Below are 18,748 nucleotides of genomic sequence, written 5' to 3' on the forward strand. Positions count from 1 at the left end.
TCGGCTGTCTGTGCTGTAGGTTGCAGGGTTAGAGTTTCAGTTTTGATGAGCTCAGTGCACTGTTATCTGTTTCAACTTGTGTTGGTGAAATCAGACATAAATTAAGAAATTGAACTTTGTATAAAATGGCTGGGCTACAGGCACGTGTCTTTTCACCATCTCTGCTGTGGAAGCAGGACCTTCAGTCAAAGGATGATGTAAACAGCTTTGTGCAGTAACATCTTCAAGCATATAAGACAGATGCATTGGTTTTGTAAGAGGGATTTAATTTTGACTCTCTGTTTTTGTTCTCCCATACATTTGTAAAATTCCTATGCATTTGTACTATGTATTCATAGTCAAATTGTTGCACTACTCTTTTATAATTACTGTTACAAAAAAAAAAAAAAAAAGCTTGATTGATTTGGTTTGCTAAGTCCTGAAAGAGGTCTTGCTGATATTACAACAGCTTCTTATAATTTTTTCATATTTATATAATATTTCCTCACATTAATATAGTTTGCATCTGTGTCCTTGATATGGTTTCTGTCAGGAATTGCCAGCCCTTCTGTGTAGTCCTTTAGCCTTTAAATCGGCTTCCCAAGAGACTTTCTCCCGCTATTTCTAAAGTCTGTTGAAGTCTGTTCTTTTGAAATCCATTATTTTTGTGCTGTTACTCTTCCCTTTTCCTCAGGATAGGGAGCTCCATCATATTACAAACACTTCCAATCTGACTATGCTTCTCTTTGACATTTTCATTCAAATCTAAAATAGCCTTTCCCCTCATAAATGCCTCCATGATAGAAGATCATTCTTTTTCACACCTTAAACTTAACGCTTTAAATGTGGTATAGGACAGTCTTCTTGTCTTCTGAAATAAAAGTTCTTCCAATACATTCTGAAGTGTTTATAGACTGTCTTTGCCATGAGGTGGAAAACTCTAAACATGCCATTTAAGGAAAAGGCTTTAAAAATTTAATAACCTCATAAGTAGATTCAGGAGCAAACCACATTTTCAATAGATGCTGGATATGAGTGTTCAGAGGGGAAAGAAGCTGGGGGGCTTTTAGTTTCCCTGGAAACTAAGACGTTACAGTCTACTACCATGAGTGCTTTTTTGTTAGTTCTTAGTTACTGTGTCACTAAAGATTCTCTAGAGGGAAAATAAACTTTTCTGGAAATAATGCTCTTTGCTGAGGGCAGCATTGCCTACATTCTTTCCACTTTCTGGGCTCATCTGCCTTCCTGAGCAGTGTTTTCTTTTGCACGTGTGTCCCTATATAATATGAAACTTCCATACTCATCTGAAGATGAGGGAGAGAATGGTGTTGCCTTAGAAAAGCTGTTTTGATATAGCTGCCGAATTTCCATTAAAAGAAATATAATCACATGAACTAAAATTGTTTGCCTTCTAAACCATTAAAACCAGCCTAGGAGATTAAGCCACTGATTTAATTTAATTGATTTATGAATAGTCATATCTATCTAAAAAAGAATAGCGAGCTATCAGTCAGAATGGGGCGGATGTTAACTACGATGTTTCTTTCACATGTCAGTAATGCAATTTCCAAGGTCCCATTTCAAGGTATGTAATTAGGCTACCCAATAAACGAATTAATCTCCATGTAAGGAATAGCTAGGTGGTTTTGACGTGGTGCTGTTGGTGTCTCTAGTATGAGGTTTGGTATTCAGGCAAGACTCGAGTTCAGTGTGAGGAGAGGGAGGGAGAAAATGGAAATCTCTTTCCAGGTTTTTTTGCTGTATGTGAGGATGAGGTGGAGAATACACCACATACCAAGCACGTGCAATGTGGGTCCTCTGAGAAAAAGGCAGGTGGGCCTCCAGACTTTAAAATATGCGTATGTAATAAACGCACTTTAGACATCAATAATACCTGATGAATGCTATATGTGCTTTCAGTAATAATGAAGAGCCCTGTGTTTTGATTTCCCAGGAGTACCCAGCACATGTTCTAGCAATCATGATGCCACTTCAGAGCCTTTCTGTTTTCTTCTCTTCTTTCTGTCAACACTGATAGCTTCTGCTTTACTCCCTGTGGTAAGGGAAGGGTAAGAAGCTGTTTTCCAGCTTCTCTTTGTATCCTTGATAGATCTGAGCTGTGTGAATTCATCCTCCACCCTGGCTGTGAGACTGCTGACGCTGGTGCAGGCAGCAGCTCAGAGCTTTCTGCACCAAGATCCTTGTTCTCATAGCATAAAACAGATCCTGATAAATCAAAAATTAATAAAGAGTTGAGTAGGACCTTATCCTACACTGGGATTTCATGGACTTTAACGGAACTGCTCACAGTATAATGACATCCTAACAGTCATGGCATAAAGTACCACTCGCCCTGAGTAAGGACTTTATAAGCCAGCACCAAGATGCCAAGCTTATCCGTTCCCCACTCTATTTAATTAAAAAGCTACTCTTTCTCATCTGAGTGCAAAACAGAACGGCAGTGATATCAGTACTTATAACACAAGTTGAGAAGGAAGAAAGCAATTTCTTCCCTCTTGATCTTAATCATTAATCTTCATTAGGATTCTTAGCTTCTGAATGTGAGTGGTAGAAGACGTCAGCATAGCAAACAATTTAAAGTGTATCTGCATAAATAATAGAGGTGGTTTGTTATTTTCATTACAGGTGAAAGCATGTGTCAGTCGCCAGATGTGTTTGATTCAGACAATATGATTTTCATGCCAACTTTATGATATGTTTGATTTAGGTGAAGTGACTAAAACCTGCTGTGGGGACTGAGTTGCTGTTAAACACCAGCTGCAGTTTTTATTTTAATTAATAATTTAAGGACTAGAATACCTTGCTTTAATTAACATCTTAACCCTTCCAAGGTACTCAGAGAAAGGTCGCAGTGGCAAAGTAGTTTAAAAGTGAAGCAACAAAGTATTCAAAGGTAGTCCATATCATGCATTTATTTACTCCAAACATGCTACAAGCTCTTGAGATGTTTTCAGCTTTTATTCTTTGCATGTTATTTTCTTCCTTGCTGTCAAATGGAATATGGATAGTGGGTAAAGGACCTGGGCTAACCTAGATTTCTTAGCAGGACTGATTATTCTGGATTTGCAGGATAAGCAGCAAGTGCTCATAGCTTCTCTGAATCCCTTTCCAGACCTTTAACTGAATCTGCAAACATCTTACAGATGTGCTGTTGTGCCGATAGTCTGCTTGATCTGTTCTGAAAATCTGCTCAGTCATGTAGTTAAATGTGGATCTGTGCATACAAATTAAAGCTTCAGCATTTTAAAACCTGGAACTGCATCTTAAAAAAAAAAAGTTTAATGTGATTACTCTGAATGTCTCCCTGACAGTCTACATCTTCACATTGTTAAATTGCAAGCATGGTGGCCAAACTGGGTAATATCTTAAGGGTATTAATTTGTTAGAAATATGAAAAACTGAGGTGATGATGAGGGGTCCTCTAAATGCCTCTTGTAAATATAAAGGAAAGACTGCCTTCTGACTTCACTCCCTCAATTAGACATCAGATCAACTCATATGCGATCATAAATGCCCAGCCATGACAGACACTTCATCCAGAGATCCCAAAGTATGGGGGCGCCAGTGAATCCAGCTTCAAGATGCAAATCCCCAGAAAGAAGCTTCCATTGCTGCCAATATTAATGGAGTTATTTGTAACACTATTGTTTTTAAAAACATTTTCAAGCAAAGTACTCATAATTTCTATTGTAAGGACTATCATTGTTTCTTTACCATATGATAACAATGCAGAAAATATGGGACAACCAGAAAGAAAAGATTTATTACAAATGAGCAATCCATAGCTCCCTGTATTTAATGAAAAAAATCAGCAATCCAAGTGATTTATGCTTTTATTGCCTAGAGCTTTGGAAAAGAGGAGGGTTGGAAGTATAGTTATAAACATTGGACTGGCAATCAGGAGATGTTTAACTTATTTCTAGCTGCTTAACAGATTTCTTTATGTGTGGTGCTGGAGCAGAGCCAGTGTCAGCTCTAGGCAAAATGAACTACGATCCAGCGACAAGTCAAGTCACACTCATGCTGATCACTACAGATGACTGGAGTTGCTGAGGTGGTCCTGAGGGCATCGTTTAGAAATAGCAATGGATAGGAATAACCAGAGGTCTAATTTTGTTTACAGAAGAACCTGTTTTACTGATGATGATGAGAATCTAGTTTGATTTTTGGATTCAAATTTGAGTTTCTCAGCCAGAAAAACTATTGAGTCTTTTCTTGAAAATGGGCACGTTTCCTAAATAAACCACTGGGAGATATTAAGAAGTTCTGTGAGCCATGGGATACAGTCTAGTTGTATGGATTTTTGTCCTACATTCCCCACACATTGACTTCAGCAAAAAAGCTGCAGATTGTTCTGAGATCAGTAATGCAAAAGTGGGATTAAGTGATGGCGGTAGAGCATATTTCTGCTGCATCTCAGAATGTTAGAAATTAAACAAAGCCTACAAATATTTTGCTAATACAGTGTGTACAGCTAGTAGTTCATTAGTACTAAAATCACAAGCATGAGAGTGTATAATTTATTAATAGCTTGACCGTTCACATTTTGTTGTGTATACATATTGTTTGTTCCCTTCTTTTAAAAAGGAATTGTGCAGCTGCTCTGCAGGAACAGAGTCCCAATGAAACCACCATACCACAGGACAATACATGCCCCCTGTGCCACGTGTGGTGGTATAAGTTCTGTCACCCTTCCAGTGCAGGATCAGAAACCTCTTTTCTGTCGATGTTGGGGTTGTCTTATGCACGGACGGGAGTTGGACTTGATGATCTTTGTGGATCCAACTCGGGACATTTTATGTCTATGATTCTGTTCTATGATTGTGCTGCCCCAAAGCAATTTCTTTTTTAGGATGTCTAGCATAACTAACCTGGTAGACCAGTAGTGCTAGTAGAAATAAAGCTGGCTTTATCTTTCATCGCCCAGTAGATCCGTAGCTGAATGTTATATTTTGCTTTTGGTTGCACCCAATACAGGACATTGAGACCCAGTCCCTTCAAGGGCTCATAGATGCCACCACAGTGGCAGCAGTGACCATTATCACCATGAAAGCAGCTACTGCAGCGCCACTACGTGCTGAGGAGTTCAATCTCTGTTTGTTTCAACTCTAGTAGAAGTATGTAGTTGGCATGGCAACGTGTTCTGTGACACATGCCAATTGATTGGATTTTTCCACTGGAGGAAAGTCCCTGCTTCTTTGAAATCCTGTGTAGCAGCTCCTTCTGCTCCACTGGTGATGACAGGTGCTGACAAAGCCATAACTGTCTGCAGTGCCGGTCTCCTTCCATGATCTGGAAACATTTAGTCCTGTGTGAAGGACTGCAGCTCCATTGATTTGGTGTAGTTTAATCTGTCAAGGCTTATGGCTTCCCTTGTAGAAACTACCAGGAGGCTTTTTCTGTTAAGGCTTTTGTTTAGAGTAAAATGGATGGTGTTTTTCATGGACAGCTGATGGAAAGAGTTTTATATGAACTGTAGCATGATATATTTGCGGGTGAAGGACTTGATCCTGCAAGTGTGTACTAGGCATGCAAGTACTGCTACCAATTCCTGCTGGACTACCTCTGTTGGGAAAGTTAAGGTTTTTCTTAGTATGTTTGCTGAAGGAACCCGTTGCTCTGCACATCATGGCAGTGAGACAGAATAAAGAGCATTTAAAGTGTCTTAATTTGCAGTGAAATGGAACAATGCAAAATTTGAGCATGTCACTATAGAGAAGTTGGCAATTTAATGATTGATTTAAGAGCTGAGCTTGATTATTCATAATTTGAAAGAAAGTCAAAGAGATGCACAAATTAAAACCATGGACTTAATTCTTCTGAAGTCTAAGGTTATTAGATGTGGACATAAACTTGCTTTCATTTTAATATTCTCTGTACTAAGGCTACTGCCATTCTAATGATACTTTAAATAGTTTTATTGGCCTCACTAAGAATAATCCTTAAACAGCCCATCTTTTAGTTTATGTACGTTACATGCAGTTTAACACACACTAATAACATTCCATATGGACCTGAAACAAATGTTGGAAATTTATACAAATATGTCATAATACCTTTTTAGTTTTAAAGGCTATTTAATTTTTAGGCTTACAGGTTCTAAAGATAGGTCGATTCAAATGTTATCTCATTATTCAGCTAATCTATTGCTTTTTGCAGTCTAGCAGAAGGCTTATTAAGTATTGGCTGCACTAACATTTAGGGGCACTAGCTGCTTTTCTTTCTTGCATTTTTAAGTGGGCTTCTGCTTTTGTAACTTGGATTCAGTAAGACGGTGAAACTTCTCGCGTAAGTCTTCGAGTCAATGAAACTACCATCCCCTAGTGGCAGTTCATATCCATAACAGATGGATGTATTTTTTTTCCTGATCCTCAGCCAGTTAAACTATTCAAGTTGGGCAGACTAGCTCTAGGGAATGTATTTATGTGAAAGTTTGAACTCAGTTTCAGGTGTCTTAAGACGTATTCTTCCCACTTGGAAATTTTACTTAAAACTGGAGATCCAAAGTAGAAAGATTGTTCATCTATGCATAAACAGACCAAAGCTTAAATCCTTTGCCTTTTTGCAAAAGGCAAAAATCCTTTTGCTTCACAAATGGATATGAAAAATAAACAGGGCTCAGATAAGGACTCAGGTTCTGAACAGAAGGATCTTTAGCACATGTAGAAATGATCCACACCATCACGCCACTGCCCACAGCCTTCATTCAGTTTGGCAGAAAATTTTCTCATTGAAGACATGTACAAATGAGAAGCTAATCCTGCAAAAACTTGCTTGGCTTCCAGGTCTGCCTCTCAGTGGGTGGACTGATGTGGTCACCTACAATCAATGCTGCTTTCTTATTTGTTCTCATTGTCTTGACAAATACATCCATGGAAAGTGTAGTTCTGAGCAGGTTTATACCTCAAAATGTGAATGCTTTTCTGCATTTCACAGTAAGCAAATTTCTCTTCCAACTCATTGCTTTCCACTGGTGATAACATCAGATAAATCTCTTCTCAGATATGATTTTATATTCTATGTTTCAGCTCATAGGTATTTCTTGTGTTTATACTGGTGGTATAGGATTGTCAAATTCATTCAGTTACTTTTCATTTTACTTTGAAGTTTATTTGGTTTACTTTTTTTTTCCCCAAAATGTGTAAAGCACATATTTTGCTCTCATATCTCCCGTTGAGAAAATGCTTATAGTTAGGACCCGCACTTGCATTTAGTTCTGTAGATGTCATGGATTTCTAACTTTTGGAAAAAAAAGTTTTAAAGAAAATAAAGTAGCTTCAAGGTATTTAAAAATAGAAATTTAGGACTTGTACCATACATTTTAAGTATGCATTTCTGAATCTTCATTTAGGCAGAGCAGCTTAAAAGTCTCATCATCTCTGGGATGCTTTATCTTTATGGCAGCCGTCACCTAAAATATTATACTACGTTTTATCCAGGCTTCCTTAGGTAAAAGGAGAACATTGCTTTCTCTGCTAAATATGGAAAAAGCAGTAAATTTATTTTATTGTCTGTGTCTGAATTAGAGATTAATATTAATTAAGAAAATTAATTCATTTTAGTTGAGGAGGGCTATTTATATCTTATTATTTGACAAAACTTATATAGTGCTGTGCAGAGAGAGGTTCCTCTGACGTGTACTTACAACGTGGAAGAATGAAGGCAGAGTGCTGGTCACTACTTACGTATATAACTTTAAGCTTTATTATTCCTAATGATGCATGCACAGATGAATGAACAGGAGCTAAACATGGAAAATGTTGCATAATTTTTAAATAATACTGTGGATTCAAAAACTGCTGAAATATTGTTTTCCCATAAGTAATATCAGACTGGAAAAATCCCCAATTTTGCAGTGTTAGAACATGGGCAGTTGTGAATGCTAACAAGAAACTGCCTCTAAATTAAGGAGCTGTGAGGATTTTCCCATTAGGGTTTCTCTAAGACTGAAGTCAAGATAAAAAGCTATAGTAATTGTTGTGATGTAAAAGGGCAGTGCTGCATGACACTGCAGTGCCAGCGGATTGGCTTGGTTCCAGTCATAGGCTTTACACGTAGGAGTCCAGATGTGCAGCTTGCTGCTGACTTTTAAGAAAATGAATAGTAAGGTTGAGGAAGAGCTCAATAAGCAAGGATTTTTTTGCCTTTTCCCCTTTGTTTAAAGGCCTTCTTTAAGATTTTTGGTGCTATGAAAGTAGAGCAAATCCCATTTCTTTCTAATTTAGAAGTGACAGAAGACCATCTCCTTTTTTTTCCTTGTAATACTTTGATCACATCTGATAATCCTGATTGCTCCAGTTGAGTTAATAGATCAGCAGTTACTTCAAAGCACCTAGTGACAGGTTTAGTCCATCCCTTAGGCAAGATTTGTTCATATTATTCATCCAGAAAGTCTTGGGTTTCTAGCAGTTCCAGAGTAAAATAAACCTATACTGGCAGCACATTTTTAGTCTAGATACCTACAGCTACATGAACCTTTTACTAGCAAGAAAACAACTCAAAAAAATATAACTTAATCAGTATTGTTAGTCTGGCAATTATTTCTGATTATAAATGCTAGTACGGCTGTTGCCTGAGTGTTTACTCTGTAGCATATGGTTTTTGTTGATATGCTTCTAAAAAATAAAACAAGCAAAGAGACCCCCTTTTAGCTGACTCTATATGAAGTAATGGTAACTCTCTTGGAAATTATGTGTCAGTGGTTACATTTATCTAGCAGGCATGACTACGCTGTTAAATATTTCGGCTTGTAACACAGTGTTAGAAGACACAGTTTTTGTTTAGATTGACCACAGATACATTTACTTAAGTCAATTGGTTTACAAGTACTTGCCTATTACAGCAATCACACCGCAGATGTATTTATCTACAAATTGAAGTTTGGCTCTTATGGCTGTAAGTGAGGAAGATTGGCTTTTTCTGCTTTACTGGCTTTATCTTCAATCACACATACAGAGAGTCCTTAATGGGTTGTGAAATCTAATAATTGAGGTGGTAAGGTTAATGGGGCATCTTGTTATGCTACACATTTTTGTTGTAAATAATTTTATATATTAAATACATGAAATCTTTGCCATAGGAAAGCGAGCCAAGAATTTGAGTGACTGATGAAGGTGGGCCCAGCTAATGGCTGGTTGCAAAAATAAAGTCTAATAGGAATAAGAGCAGCTGCCTTTAGTGAATTACAGAGTTGTAAGATGCAACCAGTATCTGAAATGCGGTAGGGAATGATTTTGCCTAGCAATGGCAGACCCTGAGGGAGTTAACGTAACAACAGTTAAAACCTACACTGGTGATTATTTTCATCCATCCATGAAATCCTGGAGATACTCATCTCCATTCAATGTCGTTTATATACGTGACCATACCCACCATGCCCAGAACTTTTAATCCCTTCCCTGGTCATGAAGATGCTAAGTATGTCCTCCACTTTCAGTGCAGAAATACAGTGCAGAAACACCATTTTTATACTGAGGAAGAGCTGTGGCCTAGGTCGTTCCCTGTCGGGACGATTTCTGAGACAGATTTTTCGCTAAGTGGTCCATTTCATGAAGGCATAAGTTTATTTTATCACTCAAACAGTCACCATCCTTCTGAATTTATACCGACCACAAGCCTGGTTACTTGCAGAGACCCTTACTGTGTCCTTTGATAATCATCTGTCTCTCACAAGGCGTTCCCAACGGTGGTACAGTGTGGAGAATTTCCTGTGGCAGGGACTGTTCATATAATACATCAAGTGGGGCACTGCAGGAGAGGTATGCACATCCTTAGGACACACCATACTCCGTATTTATCTTATCTAAGGATATTCTGCCAGCAGAAGGGGCAAAAGTTGCTTTAATCACTGCTGCCAGGCAAAGGCTGTGCTTCTCTCCCTGCCACTAGTACTGATTATCTGTTTATTGGATCAGCACTTGATTTGAACTCCAAATTTTCTTACTGTGCCCTGTGATGTCCCAAGAACTGAAGAAAATGTGCTGCTCAAAAAGTAACGTGTACTGTGCTTTTGTGTAGCACTGATTGTCGGTAAAATGTAATTTAGCTAAAACAAAAGTACTGATTGTCAATAAAGTACAATTTACCTAAAACAAAAGGCATACTTCTGACAAAAAGCTTCCACAGCAGTAGGGGCAGTAAAAGTGATCTAGAAAATACTGACTTTATTAAATTTCAGATTTGTTTTTTTTATATAGATATTCAGACTCTCTTGTTCAGACTTTTAAAGAGAATGGCAGCATGAGCAGTAGGCATTTGTAAGGTCGCTATCAGCTGAAAGCCATGTCAAAGAACATTAGCTAAACATGTTTCTGCTGCTGTGCTTCTACCAACCATGCACTCCTACACACACTGAGATCAGTATGCCAGAGCTGGTGTGGAAAAGGTTGCCACAGAAACCCTCCTGTGTGTGTTGAGTACCTGTCTGTCGTTTGTATATAGAATACTCAGAAATGCATCTTTGAACAGCCAGATCATGCATCTCCAGGATGTAAGCAGTTCTGTGGGATGTGATGAAACTTATTTTAAAAAAATAAAAAAGGAACTAAATGTAGCATGTAATCATTTAGATCAAGACTGGAGGAAAAATGATCCTGCTCAATGAAATATACAGGAAACGTTTAGGAGACCAGGATATAACTTAGGGGATTGTTAAACAAAGAGAGAAAGAAAACTGACAGGAATTCACTCTCATATTTCATTGTAATTTTGAATTTCCAGCAACCTCCAGGATGTTCATCTTATACTTTACCCAAGTGCTATATACAGAGCTAGAGAAATAACAGAAGGCTTGGGGTTAGATGTAGCTCCCAGAGTTAGCCCAAATCCACAAGTGTGCAATGTATATAGAGAAAAATTGTTCACACAGTCTTACTTAAAGCTGCTTAGCAGCTTAAAATGATAAAAAGTCCTTAACACAATTTAAGAACTTAAACCACTTAAACTGTTGGAAGCAGCTTGTGAGTTTGAAGAGTTTTGGTGGGGGTGGGAGACGCATCCCAGCTGAGCTTCAGCTCTGGAGAGGGAGCTGGCGAGCTCCCATGCGGTGTGTCCAGGCAAGAGGGCCAGACTTGGGAGGCCTGGAGGTGATACGGTGGAGAAGGAAGAGTTTTCTACATGTTTTTAGATAGTGTTGTACATATGCCCAAATTGCTTTGCTTTAAATAGTATTGCAGGGAATCTTACGGGGATGTGATGTGTAAACAGCAGCATCCCCTCCAGTGAAACGCAGAAGACGGTGGCAGAAAAATATTGTCTATGACAAGTCTTAAGCCGTGGAAAACAGCTTTGGCTCATGGGCTAAGGAAAGGTTCCCCAGGAACACTGTGAAGAAATCTTCTGCAAGAGCTGCAGGGCAAAATGTTTTGCTTTTGTGGCTGCAGGATTTGGAGGCAGGTGGGAGGTGGCACGAATTCCAGATCTTTTGAGAGTGATTTCTTTTTTTCTCAAAGATTGTTTTTGGGGAAAATAAAGGGAGGGAGGGAGGGAGGGAGGGAGGGAAGGCTGCTTATTTTGACTGATCTCAAACAGCATTAATCGTTTGGTCATATCAGAAACATGTCATTTTTATTATGTGAATTTATGTTTTTGAAACATGTACAAACATATATAAATTGCTATATATATCAGTTTATATATATTGTTATAGAACAATAAACCGTTATTTATGAGATCCAGTTTGGTCCCTGCTGCCACATGTAGTGTTCAATGGTTGAATGTGTCTTTGTACGCTTAGATGGAAAAAATGGTGACACTTAGAAGCAATACTTGAGGACAAAGGAAGGACGTACAGGAATGGGAGTGAAGGTCTGGCAATCCTAAACACAAATACAGGCTAGGTGGAGAATGGATTTAGAGTAGCCCTAAGACAAGGGCTTGGGTGTGTTGTTGGATGAGAAACTCAGTATGAGCTGGCAATGTGCACTTGCAGTCCAGAAAGCCAACTGTATCCTGGTCTGCGTCAAAAGAAGTGTGACCAGCAGGGCAAGGGAGGTGATTATTCCCCTCTACTGCACTTTCCTGAGACCTCACCCAGAGTACTGCATGCAGTTCTGCAGTCCTCAGCACAGGAAGGACATAGACCTGTTGGAGCAAGTCCAGAGGAGGTCCGCGAAAATGACCAGAGGGCTGGAACACCTTCCTATGAAGAAAGGCTGAGAGAGTTGGGGCTGTTCAGCCTGGAAAAGAGAGACCTTGTAGCAGTCTTTCTGAAGGGAGCTTATAAGAAACATGGAGAGGTGCCTGCCGTGATAGGACAAGAGGTGTTGAAAGAAGGCAGATTTAGATTAGATACAAGGAAAAAAACTTTTCTTGTGAGGGTGGTGATGCACCCAGGTTGCCCAGAGAAGTCATGGGTGCCCCATCCGTGGAGATGTTCAAGCCTAGGCTGGATGAGTCTTTGAGCAACCTGATCCAGTGAAAGGTGTTGCTGCCCAGAGTAGGGGTTTGGAACTGGATAATCTTTAAGGTCCTTCCAACCCAAACTACTCTAGGATTCTATGAAGGTGGAAAACAACTAGGATGCTCCTTCTCATGGCAGTGATGCTACATTAGATGTTTTGAAACTTGGCCTGGTTTTTGTTGGTGCAGGCAGTGATTTACACCTTTCTGTGCAGAAAAGGCTGCGAAACAGGAGTGAATTACATTCCCTACAATTTGAGAATAAATGGTGCACTCACAGGTGCTCACATTGAGGCCTATTTACACTTCCAGAGTGGTATGATGAGCAAATGAAAGTTAGGCCTGTGTGTGAATGAAAAATGCTTGTTTTACCAGAGGCTGTGAAAGAAAGAGAGACTTAGTGAAAATTGAAAGCAGACTTTTATTTGTTTGTTTTAAACAGCTGTATTGATTTGGAGTCAGATGGAGCATTGATGTAACTGCAAACTAATCCCACTGAATTCTGTAAGGTATTTCTGGTGATACTGGTGGGACTAGAAGCTTATGTTTATAATCTGAGTTTTTCCTGTGCCTTGAGTAAGTCTTCATTGCATTTCAGGCTGGTGCAAACTTGATATTGTGCTATTTAATATGGATGTTACTTGCCAAAAAAAAAAAAAACCCAAAACTTTCCTAGGGTGAAAAAGAGCTCAGGTATAGTTAAATTCGTATGATCTCAATACAATTAAATTACTCCTTACTTTTCTTTTTTGTTGAGGAAAGAGATATGTAAATATCACTCAGTGAGGGTGTTTTCTGACTAATGGTACACATGGAAAACAACATGTGATGAATGAACTTTAGGTAATGTACTACATAATACTAATATCTCTATGTCATTTGAATTTCAGAACATTTCAGGATCTGTCCAAACAAATGGATATATCTTACGGTACAGTCAGGGATTCAGCAGTATATGAATACTTTAAAGCAAAAGGGACGAACCCTTTGGAGCAGGATAACACATTTGCTGAACTGTGGAGGACTATCAGTAAGAATAATGGGGCAGATAATTGTGTATCGAATCCTTATGAAGGCATCAGGAAGGTAAGACTCTATTACATAGGCTTTCATTTAATTTTTGTGCTGTATCTATGTTGTTTTCATGGAGTTAATAATGTTGTCACAGGAAAGCACTTACAAAGTAATTTTATTTAAAAAAAAAAAAGCCCTCAATATCTAGAAGTTCCTTTTAGTAACTCAGTGGCAGATAAGAATATTTTTTTCGGGTCACTTTTGAATTTCAGTACCTTAATTCTGCCTAAGCCTTCAGTATAGAACTCCTTCTTTGGATCTGGACATAATTTCCAAGTTTCTTCAGAGCTCCGATAGTGCTATTTTAAATGTCATTCTTCACATTATACAGGTACTGACTCTTGTTCATTGCTCATTTGAGTGTTTTTATTTTCTGACTGGATGGATTGAGCTTATTGGAAATGTGAGTTGGAATCAAGGGATTCACTGAGTGTATACTCATTTCTCTTAGAATAGCGATTTAAAGCAGGATATACTTTGTTTATCCCAAACTTTTAAAAATGCATATAACTCTTTGACATGCCACCGTGCTTTCACCTGACTCTTATTTCTCTGAGATGTGACTACACATTTTTTTGCTGGAACTGAGCATTGATGTGGGATTCAAGGACTGATATTTAAGAGCTTGAGATCCTACATCCTTGTGCCAAGTCCTGTGATAAACAGCCCTGGTTCACATCACGCAAGTACAAACATGCACGCATTCTCATTCTTAGTCTGCCTCTCATCTCTGCTTCCCATCTTAGCTCAGCAAAACCAGATAATAAATAACATCAAACCGGATGTGTCCGGGAGTAAGTTGCAGCAGAAGGGATGCAGAAGTAGTCAGTGAAAATATGATGCACAGCTCCTTCTGTGCAAAATGTCGTATTTATTTATTGGTTGATTTATTTTGCAAAACAAGATAAGAGCTGTTAGTAACGTAAGGTTTGTTTGATCAGTGAAACGCTGATTCTGAATAAATATATCATTAGTTCCTTATGCTTTTGCAAGTGAGAAATAAGGAAATGGTTGGGGCTTGGGTTTCTTTTTTTTCCTTTATATCTTTAAAATCTTTTCTGAAAAGTCAGAGGTCAAGTATCCAAAGTGTAATGATTTTTATAGTGTCGTAAGAGGGAGTGAACGCAGTTAACACAGACCATCCCATTTCCCAGATCAACGTCCTTTAACATAAGATTTCCAGCTGTATGTGTGTCTTTTGAAAAAAAATCCGTATACAAATGTTGTCGTGTCTTCTCCACACAGGAGTATTTAATCAATAGTTTTGGTTCATGCTGCCTTGTCTTCCCCCGTCCCAGCTGAGCTTTCTTAAAGCTCTCTGTGCTTGGCTCAGGGAGCCTTCCTTCCTTGGTACAAGGTAGAGCACTGGCAATAATGAAGTCTGCAGTCTGCTGATCTTTTTATTTTTTAATCTGTTCACCTCTATGAAAATGAGGCCTCTATTTCGAGATACTCTATTAGCATTTAAAGAAAGTAGAAATAGTGACATTAAGTACTTTTCTATATACCTTATGTGGTAATAAAACCAATGATAAGACAGTTTACCTTAGAAAAATGCACAGTATTTTACTTTTTTTTAAATCTTTTTTTTTACCTTTCTCATGTCAGTGGATACTTTTTAGCCATGGGATTGTAAATAATCTTATTCTGTAAGGCTACTGCATGCTGCGACTTCTGATAGCTAGATTTGCCTAAACTAGAAATCTAACTACAGATTTGCAGACTGTCTAGAATACTAATTGCATTGTCTGTATGGAGCTGAAGGTCCATCCTGCCTGTTTGATAGCAACTTTTCGTAGTACGTTTAGTTTCAGTATTGTAGGGTGATTTTTATATAACTTGATCAGCTTGTTTAGTCAACACCAACAGTAACTAAATTTAATTCAGCCCCCAGAGCTGACCAAGGCTACTATTTGATTAGACACCTACATAAATTTGGCTTAATATTTAATAACATTGTCAACTAAACTGTTGTGTTTATAGTTTAAATGTCGTTAGCTCATTGATCTAATTGAATAAACAGGCGAGTTTTCTATGTCAAGTATTACGGCTAGAAATTCTGTTTTTCTAAAGGAGAATTGATGTCGGCCAAGGAAATGGGACTTTCAATCCGTAAACATGTACTGCTGCATGAAAGATGTGTTAATGTGCCTCAGACGTGTATTTTATAGGAAATGGGAAATCTAAATCTCTCTAGCACAAAACACGTTTTTCTAACACGTTTTTCTGAATGAGGACTTGCCCAACACAATGCATAAAAAAATCACTACTCCTCTTTCTTCCTTCCCTTCCCATTTTCTGCAGACAGCATCACAGTTCAGCTGCAGTTACAAACAGAGCAATGCTGCCTCAATGCAAAGCAGGAGAGTGCTACTTATTTGTGGTACAGGCAGGTATTTCAAATATTTGTCTCTATTCCATTTATCTCTCCATTTCCCAGAGATTTTCCTACTCCCTTTGACTTGCTGAAAACAAAGGGATAACAGCGGAAGACAGTCCTGAAAGCTATTGTGGCATTTGGTTGCCATGGCAGATGTCTCTGTTCAGGCACAGCACAGTCTCTGTAGCTACAGGGACCATCTCCCATTGCCAAGGCACAGCTTTTGCAACACTGGGAGAGCCACAAAAAAGGGTATTGATGCACTGCAAAGTCGTATAAGCAACAGAAGGATATTTTAGAGACTGGGGGGAAATTTTTCTTGTTGTACTTCTGAGGCAATTAAAGTGGTCATTGTGGATGGAACACATCCTCCTCTTCATAAGTGTATCTACACAACATACGAGGAGATTACCGAGAAATCGCTATTCCACGCAAAAGGCCATTTTGCCACTTGAGTTTCTGGTACGAAAACAGGCAAGGATTGATCAATGCTGTCATGTGGAAAGTTTCTTTCTGAGTCAAGCTATAGCTGGGATCTCCAAGAAGGGTGTGATGGGTGCCTTGTTCCATCTTGTCCCACGTGGACATTGGCATTGCACACATTTCTAAGCCATTTGTAAATCTCAGCAAACTCTTCGTATAATACCCAGTGGCAGCAAGTTCTTCGGTTTAAATGTTAGTTACCACAACATATGTAATAACCTGTGGCTTTTTCATTCATTTCAGCCATTTTTGTTTTGAACAAATGAAGGAATATGATTCCTCTATATTCCCATATATACATATAACCCTTTTCATGCATACATAAGAGAATTAAACTGTTGTTGTATTTTTTAAAGTCTTGCTTTGCTTGAGACTGTTTGTTCCCCTGCCCAATCAATTTGGTTCTAAAATTACCCCGAGTCCTTTCTTTTCTTCCTGTGTATCACAGCTGATGAAGTGATCAAAAGCAAGTACAGTATAAAATGTGAATGTATTATTGATTTAGGCAATGGCACAGTTAAGAGATTATTCCTTCGCTTTTTCACTTCCTTCAAAAAGTTTCTTTCCTTTAGAGAGTGCTAAATATTAAATCAGAGCATTTATTGTTGAACACTTACCTCTGTTCATCTTTTTTTTGAGAGTAAAAGTAATTTAAAAGTTCAATAAATAGGTTTTTTTTTTTTAAAAATACTTTTTCCAATAATGTACTGTTCACAATCAATCTTATATTGTAAATTGTGGTTGCTTATCCATATGTTTTCATAGGTCCTCATACTTTCTGCTTTTCTTGACCCATCAGCATTGGGAGCGAAAGCCAGTGGTTCCTTAAAACCTGAATACATTACATCCTTTAGTGGCTCCTTAATGATATTAATTTTTAAATCATTTAAGAGGATTAAATGGCATGTTTTCTTTTTATTGGAACTGTGTTGCTTCTCTCAAAATACTTTTTTAGAGATAATAAATGCTATTGAAGCATGTTTTTAAATTATTCCACTAATGCCAATGTAAAGGTCACTTTTTGATATTTCTATGGTACCAGACATATAATGGGATCAGCTACAGTGACACCCTGTTCTGGCATTGAATTAATGATGAATGTTGCATTATCTTGCACTTTGTCTTTAGTATGGTAGCTTCTTCATAAGTTAGAGATAAATCACAGATATACTAGTGATTAATCTGAAATTGATCTTTTTTCAAGTTGTTATATAATTTTTTATCATGCTTTCTTTGGAAAACCCTCGTTTTACCATCAGTAAACCACAAGCCTTTAAACAGCACTCTTCTGTCTCCTCTGCCTGTTAGAGAGTGACATTATGAGGTTGCTTACTGCTTTTCTGAAGTACTACTGTTCCCTTTGTAGTCCTTCTTATATCTAAGAGACAGTCTTCCTTGGCGTTTTGATTTCTTATGATTGTGAAGAAGAAATATTTTCAATATAAATTTGACCTATGAGGTTCTTTTTTTCATAAATCTGCTTTCTTAAACCTCTTCCACCAAAGATTGGTCTGATGGGTTTGGTATAAACCACTGCGGTAGTGCCACCTGGGTGGAATTTATGTTAAAAAGGTTTTTGACATTTTAACCAAGCTATTTTTGTTTTGTCCTGCAATAAGCCTGCGTGTTGAGAGTCACAACAAGGCCATAGCAAAGGAGCAAACTACAAAAGTCAATGAAAATTCTAGAGCATAAATTTTTGTTTATTATGCTGTGTTCCACTTCAGTCACACTTTATTCAAGCTACTGTACCTATTCTCAGCTGGTATTTGCCATATTCCCTTTTGCCATCCCTCTTTATATATTATCTTTGCAACAAGGTCTTATCACTAGAATATTTTTATTCTATTTTGGGCCCTGAAAATATATAATGCAGGCTTTAGATGGCTAGGCTGTGAGTGCAAGACCCTGAGGATATGGATCTTTGCTGTATTGTGTTCAGGACTTGGTTGCATGGGTAGGTGCATCTCTATCATATGCTACTAAGGAGCCTTGATACATTTACTGCTCAGACAATCCATGGGTTGATGCCAGGTGCTCCCTGGTATTCTTAGTCTTTCTACATCCGGTACCCTCTCGCTTGGGAGCTTAGGGGTTTGCAGATGTGTATGCATGCTTTCTCTTACATGACAAAAATGAAAAGTTTAAACTCCTATTTAAAAGTTTTGGTTTTATTTTCGTTGAAAATAAGTGTTGATTTGACTTTATTTGGCTTTTACCGCTTTCTTAGTAAAGGTATAAAAAGAGTAAACGTATCTCAAACACACGCGTGTGTTTGGTTGTGTGCCTTGTCCATGTGCTTTTCAGAGTTTGTCAGTTTTATTTAAATTGAACGAATGAGACTGCTTATCTGTCATAAAAGATATTACAGGGATGTGAAAGATGCTGAATTAAGACTGCAACTAAACATTT

At 38.1% G+C, this 18,748-nt stretch overlaps 1 protein-coding gene across 8 annotated transcripts in view; it reads left to right on the plus strand.

The window, feature by feature from the left end:
- The window catches only part of GRID1 (glutamate ionotropic receptor delta type subunit 1), a 599,405-nt gene that overhangs the window by 551,741 nt on the left and 28,916 nt on the right, over positions 1 to 18,748 (plus strand). For all 8 annotated transcript variants that reach the window (XM_054071863.1, XM_054071868.1, XM_054071862.1 and 5 more), the window contains one exon: positions 13,290 to 13,485. In XM_054071863.1, coding sequence (XP_053927838.1) covers positions 13,290 to 13,485 — 196 coding nt within the window. The remainder of the gene's footprint in view (positions 1 to 13,289; positions 13,486 to 18,748) is intronic.

This window comes from Cuculus canorus, chromosome 7, assembly GCF_017976375.1.
Source record: "Cuculus canorus isolate bCucCan1 chromosome 7, bCucCan1.pri, whole genome shotgun sequence".
Classification (NCBI taxonomy): domain Eukaryota; kingdom Metazoa; phylum Chordata; class Aves; order Cuculiformes; family Cuculidae; genus Cuculus; species Cuculus canorus.